Source organism: Harpegnathos saltator, unplaced genomic scaffold (assembly GCF_003227715.2).
Source record: "Harpegnathos saltator strain DR-91 unplaced genomic scaffold, Hsal_v8.6 scaffold31, whole genome shotgun sequence".
Lineage (NCBI taxonomy): Eukaryota > Metazoa > Arthropoda > Insecta > Hymenoptera > Formicidae > Harpegnathos > Harpegnathos saltator.
The window spans coordinates 769,376-784,388 of record NW_020230106.1 but is presented as its reverse complement, the minus strand read 5'-3'; the positions used below and the strand labels follow the sequence as shown (position 1 = coordinate 784,388).

Below are 15,013 nucleotides of genomic sequence, written 5' to 3'. Positions count from 1 at the left end.
GCACGGTTGATCGAGACATAATATTCGACTTTCGTCTCTGTTTAAATGAGAACAATAAGGAAAGAAAGAGACGAGCTAGTCCGCCGGAAAAAAAAAAGAAAAAAAAAACGAATAACTTTGGCATCGTGCTCCGTGAATATTTTAGGGCGCGCAAAGCGGTAGCGTTTAATCGTTAAATTCGAATAAATACCAAGGCTAATCTAATCAGTCTTTATACAGTTATTCGTACACACATTCGCTGTATTATGTGTCCGTCTCGCTCGCGCTCACTCACGCACGCATTCATTCGCATTCGCGGTCTCTCTTCACTCGACGTGATCATTCTCGATTATTTACAGTGTTTTCTCTCTCTCTCTCTCTCTCTCTCTCTCTCTTTCTCTCGGAGGAGGAGCCGTCGATAATGACACATCATCAATTAAGCACTCTCTCGCGGTTATACATACGCCCTTGGGACGTGATTCTTCCCTGGAGGGCTCTGACCGGCTCTTTCCGCAATGCTCTCGTTCAGATGGAACCTGAAAAAGCGGTTCCGCGCGTGATCAATGATTAAGTAACAAAAATAGAAAAAAAATCTTAGAATTTTGATCAGCCAATTTCACTGTCGGACCTTGGTGTCATGACGTTCATCTCGTGACCTTAACCCTGCCTGAAGCAACAGCTTTTGTAACAGTATCAATTGTTGAATCTGTGTTGTACTATCCCGATTTCACTACTCAATGCTCTCCGAAATCCCAAGGATTTGAATGGTAATTTTCACGTTAATGTTCGCGTGCTCTCGCGTTTGCGGATCCTTAGAAGTGTTTCGCTCGTCGGGACGTTGATTGGTGCTCGATGTTGTCGTTGGTAGTAGTGCATAGTTATCTACGACGCCATTTGTTTCATCACGAGGATATTATCGATACAACTGTGTCTCTCCTGTCTGACAATCAAGTCACATTGAGTGTACGTGTGTTCGTTATACGGGTTAAGGTACGAGCGATTCTCGGGGCTGCGCGTCGCGGCAATAGAGATTTTGTTGCTCTTTGCTCTCTCGAAACGCCTCCGGTGCGGAGCCTTCCTTGACTGCCTACGGTCACACCCTACGTCTAGGTTCTTCTAGCCGGATCTAAAACGAATTAGAGTACGGTCGCTCTGACACTAGACGGTAAAAAAATATTTCTGCGAGAGGCAGCTTTTGTATTCGTCGCCGCGCTTGTTTCTCGCATACGTCGATGACGACTACTAACGTGATTTTAACTGCACGCAAGTATAAACGAAGCATAGTCGTCGTGAACGGGGCAAGCGTCCATCGTGATTCATTCAGACGTGAACGAATGTTCAGACTCGCGTGAGGTCATTGTGTAGACGCGAATAAAATGCGATGCGATCGAAGTATGGAACGTTCGACTCTCCGTCTAGGGAAGAGATAGACGGATGAATTTATTTATTATACGCGCTCTGGGGAAAAAAGCGTTCCCCATTAAGCGTAGAAAAGGCAGCGGAAGAAGGCGGAATAATTTAATATTCGATAACGAGTAACTTTTGATATTTATCTCCAAACGAAAACGAGACACGCGTTCGTTACGTACGAAAAAGCAAGCGGATTTATTTCGATTGTTCTTGATGCGATGTCTTGAATAATTATACATCGAGACGCGCGCCCCACTGACGACGACAACTATTTTCTATGATGGTCGTCGCGATTACGCCGCAGCAATGTCCGCCGTATCCGTGGTGCAGTTATCAAAAGATAGGATTTTCTTTGTGCTACTACCGCTGCTGTGTGCATCTCGCAAATATTGTATCATTGGCGGTTGCGACGGCGCGATCAAGAATGCATCGATTGTGTATACGCGCAAACTCGCGTTATCGAGAAAATCTTCGTTAGATACTATGGGATACTGCTCGAGAGATCGTCAATTCACTTGTTGTCGTTCTAGCGAGACTTTGTACGACCTAAAATGGCACCAAAATAATAAAAAAAAAAAATAAGTTTGAGAAAACGTAAAATTTATATAGAAGATAAAAAAATTGTTTAAATTAAGGGGAAAATTCAAAAGTTACATTAGGAAATTGTATAATTCGATTTATATAAAATTAGCTTTTCTCTTTCATTTTGTATACGAAAGACAGCAAGGACAAGAAAATGTCGTAGCGTCTGAAGATTCCTCGATAACGGAAGCACCCGCGAGTTTGTGGAAGAGAGTGTTATGCCGAAGCACTTGCATTGAGAGAATAATACATGATCCTAGCGCGTTAAGTACCTACTTCGAAACAGAATCAAGGCTGGGGAGCGTTTAGTGGGCTACGCGGGATTACGATCAGGAGACCGAATATGTGAGCCTTTCTTTCTTCCTCTAAATTTGGATCTCAAGCTCTTCCCTACGAAAAATTTCCCCGTTCTCCTCATTACGTCTGATAGCGTATCGAAAATAGCCGTTAAAAAATATCTTCGTACTGCGTCGGGTATTAGAGCTCATCGATCGTTAAGAAGTCTGGTCCAGCCCTTGATATCGATGCTTCGTGCTATTGTTTGAGTATCCTCAAAAATGTCATCGCGAAACGCATGGTCCTTGCGGGATGATATGTACGAGATCGGCAATGACAAAGCGCTCGCTGAGTCGTAAAAATGTGTCTGACTTGCCGCTCGTGGATCAATTGGTCGATCTCTTGTGCCTGTCGACAGGTGCTTTCTCATGTCTCGGTACAAGACAATGCGCGCTACTGTGTCTTTTGCTTCGCAACGGAATCGGAACCCAAGACTCAGACGCGCAGCGGGTATCACGATACCACTCTCCGTAAACGGCCGTCGATACAAGCTCTCGTGCAAATGTCTAAATGCCGCTAATACGACTACGATAAGACGAAGTACTCTTGATACAGTAGACCGATCGTTTACAACCCACTACATTTGCACTCGGATTACACATCACATTTTTTCGTGTAATATCCTAAGTAAATTGAAAAAAGCACGCTATTCATTTTTCTTATCTCCCTCTCAAAATAAATCTCTCGAGACTCGGTGAATCGTTAATATTTTTCTCGCACAACAACTCGCATTTAACGGAAATCGCATCCTACAAACAAGATGCGGGCCCGCATATCGTCCCGAAAAGGAAATCTATCGAAATTTAAAAAGTGGAACAATTTTCTAAGGAGTCAATACTGGAACTTGACCACCGAGACAATTTTCCGAAATACAATTTTATTGGAAATATCGGAATTGTCTCGTTGTACAGTCGGGTGCGTTAATATCTACTCATTCGAGTACAAGAGTGTACCCAAACTGGTAAATATTAGTACACTCGTGGTTTTCATTTCTTTTTTTTTTTCGTTTTCGGGGTAATACTCGTTTCTCGAGCAATCTTACGTTTCAGGAAAATTATATTTCGGAATGTCGTCTCAACAGGTTTTGATATTTTATGACTTTCGGGTAATTGTCCTAGTTGCCGAATTTCGAAATTCTGACTTTTCGGGGCAATGCGTGTCCATTTTGAGAATATTTTGTATTATTATTACTAGTACAACTGGAAGATACCGGAAAAACAAAGACGCATCTCGCTCGAAGAATCGCACTGTCTCAACATTGTCCGGTATGAGTCGCCGAACTTTGTCGCTTATACTTTCTTTCGGTTGCCGGTAGTCACCTTCACGGAATGCGTAAAGTCTTTTTAATCGTGAGCACGTCACGTGCTGCGAGTCGCGAGTATATATACGACCGTGTAATACTATTTCATGTTCATCATTGCGTTCGTGTCCTCGCATCGGTGTTTACGAAAAAAAAAATATCTCTGCGTTTGTCTCAGATTAACGTGTAACAAGTCATTTCAATCTCTCAGAAACGGTGCGTACAATCTTTTGTACAGTGTGGCTAATGTTTCATTATATATACGTGACGTGGAATAATGATAACGCTTATAGCAATTGGCTCACGGCCATCAGATTCCTGACGGTTTGATAATCGCGTCAAGGAGAATTCATTAATTCTAAACTTGTGTCGCGTCGTTTCGAAAAGATTCTGTAAATTGACACGAATCTCATCTCATATCATTCAGACAGACCTGCAAACCAGACCGGATTCGTCCGGTTGGACAATACTTCTCATCGTTGCGCCTTGCATATCAAACGGATGTTTTATTGTAAACGATTTCAATCATAATGCAACCTCACTCGTCCGAATCATCCAACCTGCGTCAGAGAGTTTCACACACACACACACACACACACATTCCTCTCTTTGACCTCTTCGCAATCTAATAAAGCGTCAATCGACCTACGAATGAACGAATCCGCTTCGCTGTGGAATCGAATTCGATTGTACGATCGCGAATTATTACAAATCATCAACATGCATTGCCATCCGAGCGGAGGAATGCATTTATTGAAAAATGGCGGTTTGTTTTTGGGCGGACGAATCGATCTGTAATATATTGACTTCTTCGGGAACATCACCCATCCCGGAGAATTATAAACGAGTGTGATAGCGACGAGACGCGAACGTCGCGTCGCTGCTCATCATTTCGTCCGTCACGTATTAGATTGCGAGAGAGAGAGCGACTCGAGGAGGATGTGACGCATCTTCGCGAGAGACCAATCTCTGTCTGCGTAATATCACGCGTCTCATAAAGTGATATATATAGTCGCGAAAGAACGCAACCGATATAGCGAACGGTGCCCGTCGCGCACGCACCAATTGGCGTACGCGCAAGTAAATGCACCTAGGTACGAGTGAAAACGAGCACGGTGATTATTCATACTTCACGAAAGGACGAAATAACATGGCAGTCGACGAAATAAGTAAATACAATGGAGATCGGTAGATCTTCACGATTAGTGGCAGTAATCGCTTCCTCATCAAACTTTCGCTCACGGCATACTGCGCACGCACGCGTGTCCTTCTCTTCTTACGGCGCGCTAATGATTCTCTTGTATACATACAGTTTGCGAGCGTTAAATAAATACTCGTTGTGCATCGATTTATAAATAATATACCAACAGATAGATAGAATTATCTCCGATAATGAGAAGAGAAGAGAAGAAATCAAAAGGGTAGGAACGTCGCGCGTGAAATGTTGATCGCGTACGCTGCGCATCTCGCGCGATGATCGTAACGAAGAGTATCAGACTACAGACTGGTATAGAAATGCTGGGTACTCTCACAGACAGATAAATAGCACACATTATCGTCGCGCGATGAATCATCTTCGGCTGTTGCTCGCAGCATAAACTAAACGGCATGAGCAGCCTCTGCTTATTATTACGGAACAAAGTACCGTCCCTATCTCTATGCTGATTGTGTGCTTACTAACTCTGATGGCACTGTTAATATTGCAAATCTTACGACACGGCTTACGACACGCCAAGGCCGAGGAGAGCCTTGTAGAGCATCCTGTTATCAGGCCATAAAGAGATTTAAGGTGAATTTCTGGATGTATGTACCGTAAAAATCTCGTCGAGGCCGTAAATCGCACGACTGCAATCGGCACTGTGTTCCTACGGTATAATAATTCAATACAAAAACCGTTCGCGCATCATCTCGTACGTAATTCCTAATATTTATAAACGTACAACTCATACAAGATTCGCGGACAAATAAACATTCATCTCGATGACGACGGATCTAGACGAAAAAGTATATATGTAGGACAAAAATAGGAAAAATTAAATAATGATGAAATTACTTGTTATCTAACCAGCTGAACGGGATTAATGATAATGGACAACTCATTTGCTCATTGCCACTTATCCGACTCAGCGAAAAGGAAAGACAATGAAAGATTACGAAAAAAGGGTCTCGCGCACAGCTGGAACATGGCATTTCGAACGTGAAAATATCTGTTCACTTTTCACCTTATCGCAGTTAAAAAAGTGACTCGCCCGAGTCGTAGTACAAACAAACAATCAGCAATGTACAAATATGTTTTAACAAAATTTACAATAGTTGTCGGTAGAAAAAAGATCTTAAATATACAGAAGCATACGTGCTTACCAAGTAGCGACCCGAGTTTTTCCACATTTCCTTAACCGACTATCCTTATTTCATTCTATACACAAATTTTATTTAGGACAACACGATAACTTTTTTTCCATACCTAAAATAGGATAACTACGTTATTCTCACTCTCGCCCGCCGACGACTGCTTTCGGCATCTTCAAAACACGCGAAGCGTTTATCTCCCTCGTATATCGAGATAATAGAATGGAAATGACGATTTTTAACTATAAGCACGAGTCGACGCGTGCCGCGAGACGTTTGCGCAAACTCGAGCATAGAGATTTATTATTATTTATACTTGTATCAATTAATCGTAATCCGATTTCACGCGTCTTAATCAGGATGAGGATTTCTTGATCGAGTAACTATTGTTTCGCTATTTATTACTATTCGCTCCGAATATTTCGTTTTATTGCTGCGAGAGATTAGAGATAAAATAGGATCACAACATATGTAGGATATGTATGTAACGGAATTGGTGCTTTTATGAATATAGTTATTAGTCATCTCCACGAGAGCTACTCGTGGCGCGATGATCGTTCGCGCTTCCTTCATCCTTGTTTTATCTGTCTTTTTCTTTTTTTTCTTTACGTCGCTCACGTTTGCCGTTTATTAAAACGAATGGAATTTTCATGCTTGTACGCGATTCATCAGCGACGAACTCTACATCAACAGCACATAGTCGCACATCTATCTAAATAATCAGGTAAGATCCGACCGACGAGTCGGGTTAGATCAGATTATAAAAAATAGAGATAGCGATATGAAGGAATGCCATATTTATACGCTAACAAACGGCAAAGTGCGTGTGATATGTCGTGTCACCCGAAACCCGACTCTCTGCTTTCTCCGAATGTCGACATGCGAGAGGCGCACAGAGAACGCGCTCTCACACGATTCCTTAAACAACTCATACCTGATAACGCGACGCGCTGACGCGCGCGATTACAATTGCGCTCACTGCTCCCCCTACGGATTAACCGTCGATCCCGCAGCCGAGTTCATTCGTGCGCGCTCAATTCGCCTCGAGTTCGCGCAAACTTCTTCTCCGGCCGACGCGTCGTCGATCGATCTCAACTACCGTCGAAGAACAAGCCTCCCAGTGGAGAGAAGCGGTGGTGGAACCGCAGCCTCGTTCGTCCAATATGACGAAATGTCAATTACGAAAATACCGAGTATCACCTAAAACACACTCAGACCCTCCGACAAGAGTCCGGAGTTGGCCGGCGCGACTGGCACGCTCACACTCCCTGATAATACGTCTAAAGCCAGCGGCGGTTTTCACACGGCACACGTTTGCTCGCGCTTTAATGCGGCAAACACGTGTCGGAGTCGCCGCTGCTGGCCATGGAGAAGTTCGCCGAGTCCCGATCGCTCTGTCTGATCTGCGCAGTGGCGGAGAGCTTGTTGTTGCTCTGCGGCAGCTGCGGGAAAGTATGATGGCCCGGCAGCGCCCACGGTTGGGTGTGCAGGTGCACCGCCGGGAACCTCTTGACGAACGGATTGCTGGGGCCGCATCCGCCGCTGTTGCCTCCGCCTCCACCACCACCACCACCACCACCACCACCACCACCGCCGCCGCCGCCGCCGCCGCCGTGGAGTAGCCTGACACCGTTGTGATGCGACGGTAGTGTCGTGTGCGCCGGCACGGTGGTGTGTACCTGTGGCGGCACAAACGTGTGCCGCGGCACGGAACCGCAGCTGCCGGTGGAGCCGCCGCTCATGTTGGCACCCGCTACGCTGTGAGACGCGTGCGGCAACGGCATCGTGGAGCAATGCGGATACGTGACGATCGGCTGCGTGGGATAGTGCGGCAGGGTCGCCGAGGAAGCCTGTATGCGGATGTCGTTGCTCTCCGTGAAGGAGGTCATCCGCATGTTGGTGGATCGGCCGAACGGCTCCTCGTTCGGGTTCAGCGGGTCCGTCAGTTTCGTTCTCGAGAGTTTGCGGCGGATCACAACCGTAGCCTCGTTCGGGTTCTCCAGGATGACCGCCGGGCAGCCGGCGCCGATGTCATTGTTGACGGCGTTGGTGAACGGCGGCACGTGGTTCACGTACTGGGGTGAGGAGAAGGACTGGCTGGTGCCGGGGCGACTGTTGGGGGGTGAGAATGTGCTGTTCGCCGTGGGCGGCTGCGTTCCTCGCTGGAGCGAGCAACTGCGCCACTGCTCGCGCGGTTCTTCGCGCGGCTCCCCGGTCAGGTCATCCACGCTGGTCGCCCGGCGTTGGGAGCTGCTGTGGCTGGCGTTGCTGGCGTTACTGGCGTTGCTGTGCACGCCGCTGGACGTCTCGCTGTTGCTGCTGGTGTTGCTGCGACCGGCGACCGAGCCGGCGCCGCCACCCACCGCGTCGAGGGGCGGCGAGTTGGACGAGTCCGAGCGCGGGGTTAGCTCGTCGTGCGGCATCCCAGAGTCCGCACGGCGCAGGCAACGCGGCGTCTGACCACCGTTCATCTGCAAAGTGCCGTCGAGGCTTAAATTCCTTGGGTCAACTGATTCACGTCGCGTATTCACTTGGTCTCGCGAGGGGATACGTGCGCTGCGACTGAGATTTTTGAAACTGCTAGGATGTCGGTATAGTGTTAGCATTATGTGGACGTTGCAAAGATATCTACTGGTATTCGGGAAATACCCAGGAGCAAACGAGTACTTACGAATAATGCGTTAACAAATTTATAGACAAAATTTTTCTTTCTCACTAATAACGATAATATATAGTATAATAATAGTATAATACACACATCTCTGATAATTGTACACATAAATGATGTAGAGAAATTGTCGTAGAAAAATATATGTAGTCTCGCTAGATGTGAAGTAAAACGCATTCCTTGACTTCAATTTTGGACGCACAGGAGTACGGAGGAATAAGTGTGGAGTCGCATGCAAAGCCTCGAACACTACAAACGAGGAGTGAGATCGTCAGTGCGTGATTCTACCTGCGAGGAGATTCTATCCCGACAGAGATTCGTTTGGCGACGTTAATTCGAATAAACGTCTCGTTGCACGAGGGACACCTGGCGCAGTGACGATCTCGCGTCTCTCGTCTAAGTGAGCTAGACGGTTGCGTGTTAAGGTTGTTAGTACCTGGGCGTTTGTAGTTAGTGGCGCCGTGACAATTTCGGTGGTTGGTGCGGAGGTTGGAGTCGGAGGTGGCAGCGGAAGCGGTTCCGCTGCGGGATCGGGTAGCGGGTCGGGGGTGAGTAGGGGCGAAGGATCACCCTCCGACGGTTGTAGGTCGCGATTCGCACTCGCGTAGTAAGTCACTTGATCGTCGTTCACGCACTCGAGCAACTGTCAAAAGGACGGCATCGTTAGTAAACGCGGGCGCAGCTTCGTGCGAAGACCGGGGGAGATTTCGTTTTCATGCCGCGCGAGAAATGAGAATATGAGCGGGCAAAAATTTTCGGGACAGTTGTTTCGTGTGTGTGTTCGTGCTCTGAAATTGAGCTTTGCGACAACACTGCCAACTATTTGCGACTAATTGCCAAGCTGCGAAAGTTTCGTAGCTGTTTTAGCATACGTGTAAATGTTAAGTGGAAGTATGTGTCTCTCTACTTTTCTCTCTCTCTCTCTCTCTCTCTCTCTCTCTCTCTCTCTCTCTCTCTCTCTCTCTATATATATATATATATATATATATATATATATGTAGTTATGCATATGAATTAAAAGTTACTCTAAAAATAAAGTAATTTGTGGTAATTAAAAATTTATTCTAGGTATATTCTAGAGACTACCACACACATCGATAAAGAAATATATCGAAAGCCAAAACTCTATACGAAACAATACGATCGTAGAATATTTATAGATATCGTCGTATCGAGTTTTCCTTTATCATTTGCATCGACCCATTATATTTCAGAAAATTATTTGCATGTACTATGCAATGATAATATCGCGACCGTCTTTATAAATAATCGATCGTCTGGTGCTTCATTGTCCACTTGTTCGGATCAATTTCACACGTCACCATCGTGAAGATTTGTTAGTGGACGACGGAGAACACACACACACACACACGCACACACGCAGTTAATCGGTGTTACGTTGAAGCACAGAAAAAAAAGTAATCTTGTGCGTGTCTTACGTTTCGGAATTTAGGTATACCGTCCCTACGTGTTATCGGCCATCTCGTCCGCTGTCAAATGCGAAAAGAATATCTCTAGATTAAAAGCAGCAGGTGGTGCGACGGAAGCATATTCAGAGTGCAGAGAAATAGAACACGGTAACGTGAATAAAACACATTCTATACGTCCCGCACGTTCGTTGCAAAATGTGACAAGTAACAAACTCGCAAAAGGACTCGCCGAGAGCACCGCGGCTGCTTCGTTAATATACTCTGAGGAAAGATCCGTCTTTCATAGAAAGAAAATCCGATGCTGCGAGAGCGTGGGAAAAGTGATTAAAGTATGTTTCTTTGCTTGTAAAATGAAGATTGAGAATCGGGATACATCAGGATTTATCGGAACATGCATAGCATACCTTGTTCTCTTCGGAGGTGGAGTCGTCGGCCGGATCTAGCGAAGTGATCAGCGGTAATTCACGTAACGTGGCGTAATCTCCGTCATCATCAGGCCCGCCGTCAGTGACACCTCGTCTGGCTTTTCCCTTATTACTGCAAATCAATCGAGAGCAATCAAGAGAGGTGTCTCATTCCCTTATGCGACGATGTAACGATCGTCGACGATATTCAAAGCTCGAAGTTCAGAAAGAGATATAGTGAAACGGTGACGGAGAAAGATAAAGAGAGAGAGAGAGAGAGAGAGAGAGAGAGAGAGAACGAAAGAGAGAGAGAGAGAGAGAGAGAGAGAGAGAGAGAGAGAGAGAGAGAGAGAGAGAGAGAGAGAGAGAGAGAGAGTTGGATACCGTATACCAAGCGGAATAGAATACGGACGCCCATGTAGGTGAAGCAAACAGGAGTTCACGAAAGCTCTGCGATCTGCATACTGACGCACGCGACGACGAGAAATACTGATCTCGGATAAGGAAGCGTCTCTCGATGCCAATCCTAGTCTGAAATTCTCGAATTTGATACTCACAGAGACGAGACATTGATTACATCGGCAGAGAGAGGAGAGGAGGTTGGAAGAGGCAAGAGGTGGAATGGGAGAACGTGATTACGCGTGCCAATCATACTCAGGTAAAGTGAACGTTTCGCGCGTAGCAAGAAGCTGGTAGAAAGAAATAGCTTCGATGCGCGTTGTGCTTCATCGAAATCAAGCTCAATACGTCTCAATACGTCTCAGATAATTAACCCGATATTTTTTCAACGCGTAAGTGCATACACAGAGAAAAATACATGTTGCATTCGAGCAAATATTACTTGTTTTGAGAATTTCACAAATTTATATATCCGCGAATCTACCAAAAGTTCACCACAAATATTAAATTTACTCGCAATATACTTCAAATCTTCTAATAAGTTTACTACTCCCACCAGGAACAGTAAAAAATATTCGGCTTTCTTCCTGTACAAGGTTCTATAAGATTCTTCAGAGCAGAACAGCATCTTCTTTTGTAAATACAAACAAAAGACGCGTTTCTCTAAAATTTGTGATTTTAAGACTGTAAGACTGAAACAGCTGTTTTCTGTTGAAAACAGCCTTGAAGATATAACTCGGGAATCCAAACACTTGAAAAGGAGAGCTAAATTAAGCGATCACTTTTCTCTCAGCAACCGAATGTGATATTTTTCTCCGTGCGGGAAAGAAAATAGACAACCTTTCAGAATTCCTCTTCGGAATTGCATCGCGCGTTAAACGCTTTCGAGCGCAGTAAGGAAACGAGTGCTGCTTGTGTCACAGGTGTGTGAGAATGCGAGAGAAAGAGAGCAGAGCGCGCCGCAAGCACAGAAACAGATACACAAAGACACCAAGAGGAGGGAGGAGGGTAGTTACCGCGAGCCTGACGTACTAGGCAGGTCGTTAAAGGTGACCTTAGGCTTCAGTTTCTTGTTCAGCCAACCCTTGTCGGACGTCGGCGCGCCGGCGGTGTCGTTCGGAGATTGCGCGGGCGAAGGGCGTAATTTCGGCCTGAGCCAGTAGATCTGCTCGTCACCGTCGGCCGTCGATTCCCCGTCGACTCCATCGGCGTTTCCGCCTGCGACGGACGTGCAAAAGTCGATAAATCGCCCTCGGGGTGTTAGTCGCGCGTACTCTCGATCGAGCGGAGTTTTAAGCCCCGCGGCTCGTTTTATTTTACGCGCGCGGCACAGTTTGCACACGCCTCTCGTTCTATCCTCGATTAAAACTGGAATATGACTTTAAAGTCACGCTTTGTGGTACCACGAAATTGCTCGATGCAGGAGGCACACGATGAAAGAAAAACAGCGAGAACTAAACGCGTTCTCGTATGTGAGTCCTCGAACGTGAGTCAATTGTGCAAAGCAATCTTTCAGCAATTTTACCGTGAGCTCTTAGTCGGAGGAACGAACGAAGTGTCTTTACGCGCAGACTGATATACACCTGTCCGGTAAGGACGAAAACTCCAAGCACAGGTGTTCCGAAGGTACATATCCTCGTTGGTAATAACATTCATTACCTTGAGATCGCGCTTTCCTCTCCATCGCGGCCTTCTGTATGACGCTCATAATGGCCTTTTTGGGCGAGGTATCGGCGATGGTGTACGTCCTGCCGTTACCGACGACGAGGAGGGGCGCGCTGGTGCTCTCGTCGTCATCCCTGGCCGACAGCAGGTCGACGTCGGTGACGAGCTTCACCGACCTGGCGGACCTAACGGTGGCGCGTCCGATGGTGACGCGCAGCTTGAACGTCCAGCGTTGCTTGATGGTGAGGAAGATCCAGAGCAACAGCCAGAGGAAGAGGTGGAGGATCGTGCCGATGATGCAGGCGAGGATGGCGCCGTCCAGGCTGCCGCGGTACACCACGGTGTAGTCGTAGAGCAACGGCGCGCTGCAGATCGCGATCGCCAGGAACACGCACAGCGCGGTGCAGTGCGTGAAGTAGACCCAGCCGTTACCATCGCGGCCGTCCTTCGGCAGGATCACGCGACGTTCGCGCTCCTGATTCAGGAACGCCGTGAATCTGCGCACACAACATCGCACGTTTACATTTATAATTGGCTCCGTGCGCACCTCCGAGATAACGCGCGAACGGAGCTGTTCCTGTGGTCCGAGGGACACAGAAAAAGAGAGAGAGAGAGAGAGAGAGAGAGAGAGGGGGGGAGCAGCTTCGTATCGTGGGAAATTGCATCGCGAGATAATTGTATTTTACATCGATAAACGCGAATCGAGAACGAACATCGGAACGTCGTTTCGATTATGCGCCGACATTCCGAAACGAGGAGAATGAAGAGATACGCGATAATAACTCATTCGCGAGTCATCGTGTTTCTACGCGCATTTGCAGTGATACGCTTGTATCGCAAGAGTTACACGGCGCGTGATTGCACAATTCAATTAATCTCTCGCGGTGTCGTTATTGCCCTTTTCCAGGGCTTTGAGAAAATTCGCCCGGTTCCATATTTTCTGCAACATTGTTACATCAAGTTTCTGCGCCCGCACGGGGCATCTTTGAATTGATGGCAAGTGAAAACTTGGCTCGGACTGTTGCACAAAGATAATTAAATTTATTATTACATCTCGTTTCGTCTTTATTGGACTTTTTCATTCTTTAAATTATAAAACTACACTTCGCTCTCTCTCTCTCTCTCTCTCTCTCTCTCTCTCTCTCTCTCTCACGTTTAAACATAATTTATCCGTTTCAAAGATAAAAGCGGTAAGAGATACGCTGTGCGATATTGTTAATTGCTATCCTTTGTCCTATGGCACGGAAAGCCGAGAAAGAAGGATCGGAACGTATTAAGGAAGCCATTGAGTTTTATACTGAATAATGACAGTATCGAGGGAGAGGTACGCCTGGCCTCGTCTTGTGCGTACAAGTGCTGTTTCAAATTAGCAAATTAGCAAGTCAAATAAAAGCCGGATAAACGGGAGGCGAACAAAAAAGATATCACGGGCCCGTTGAGTTCCGCGATAGAAATGCTTCGTTTCCTTTTTTTTTGCGCCTTACGACGAGAGCCTCCCGCCGGGTCTCGAAAGAGGTCTCGAGGAGGAGCCTTAAGCTTTAACCGCGGTAAATAATTATAACGTCCCGGCGTTTTGTAACAAGGCATTAAGATCGTTTCGTAGGAAAGAGATTCGCCGATAAGCGGACTCGCGGTGTAACGCTCTCGCGTGATAATCCGCGTATAACTCTCTTTCGACGAAGCAAAACACGCTTGTTCGCCGTTATTTGATAGCAGCGGATGGGCCAGATAATTTTCGTTCGCAACAAAAAGAGTCGGCGGGCCGGAGTTCTAATCGATTACGTACGGAGCTGAATAAACTCCGCTGCGCATAACACGCTAAATATTTACCTGCCATGAGCGTAGAAGTACATGACCATGCTGGAGCAGAGCACGAGGAGGGACGAGAGGGCGAAGAGCACGAGAGTTACGTGGGGATTCAGCAGAAAGTAGGAGTCTCCGAATATCGTTGAAATCGTACTGCTGGTCGCTACGGTACGGTGACGCAGGAGCGGCAGGACTTTCAAGGGTCCTACAACTTGCACCTGAAAAAAACGAATGCATGTTTCGTAAAAAAAATATGCGGCCGCCGAGTAGAAGAACAAATAAGAAGGAAACAAAGAGACTCTGCGGGGTGTGTGCGATTGTTTCCTCTAATGACGTGTGCAAACGGCAATTTTAATTTATATATATCTTATATCTTATATATATATATATATATATATATATATATATACACACGGAACGATAATTATATATAATTATAGATCACTTTTTCAGAGCAGCGTCATTGTAACAGAAAGCAAGTTGTAATATTTCATGTTCATGCGACGCTCGGAAAATTTGTACGATCGCGTCGATTTCGAGAACGATTTTCTCTCGCCGTCGTGACGATCAACCGCGATCGTGCAAAACGCGAAATCGGATGTCGCGGTGTATACTTCCCGTAAGAATTCTTACGTTTCTCGGATTCTTCGTTATTGTTGTATCAAGTTGCTGACGGTGGCCGCAA

At 46.2% G+C, this 15,013-nt stretch overlaps 1 protein-coding gene across 1 annotated transcript in view; it reads right to left on the bottom strand.

Annotated features, from left to right (window-relative positions):
* Positions 1–196: 196 nt before the first annotated feature.
* The window catches only part of tinc (transmembrane protein tincar), a 139,449-nt gene continuing 124,632 nt past the window's right edge, over positions 197–15,013 (bottom strand). The window contains exons 11-18 of the mRNA XM_025299988.1: positions 14,353–14,546; positions 12,517–13,019; positions 11,874–12,075; positions 10,459–10,591; positions 10,064–10,114; positions 9,061–9,267; positions 7,566–8,427; positions 197–7,511 (exon numbers count right to left, since the gene is read on the bottom strand). Coding sequence (XP_025155773.1) covers positions 7,282–7,511; positions 7,566–8,427; positions 9,061–9,267; positions 10,064–10,114; positions 10,459–10,591; positions 11,874–12,075; positions 12,517–13,019; positions 14,353–14,546 — 2,382 coding nt within the window. The 3' untranslated portion in view covers positions 197–7,281. The remainder of the gene's footprint in view (positions 7,512–7,565; positions 8,428–9,060; positions 9,268–10,063; positions 10,115–10,458; positions 10,592–11,873; positions 12,076–12,516; positions 13,020–14,352; positions 14,547–15,013) is intronic.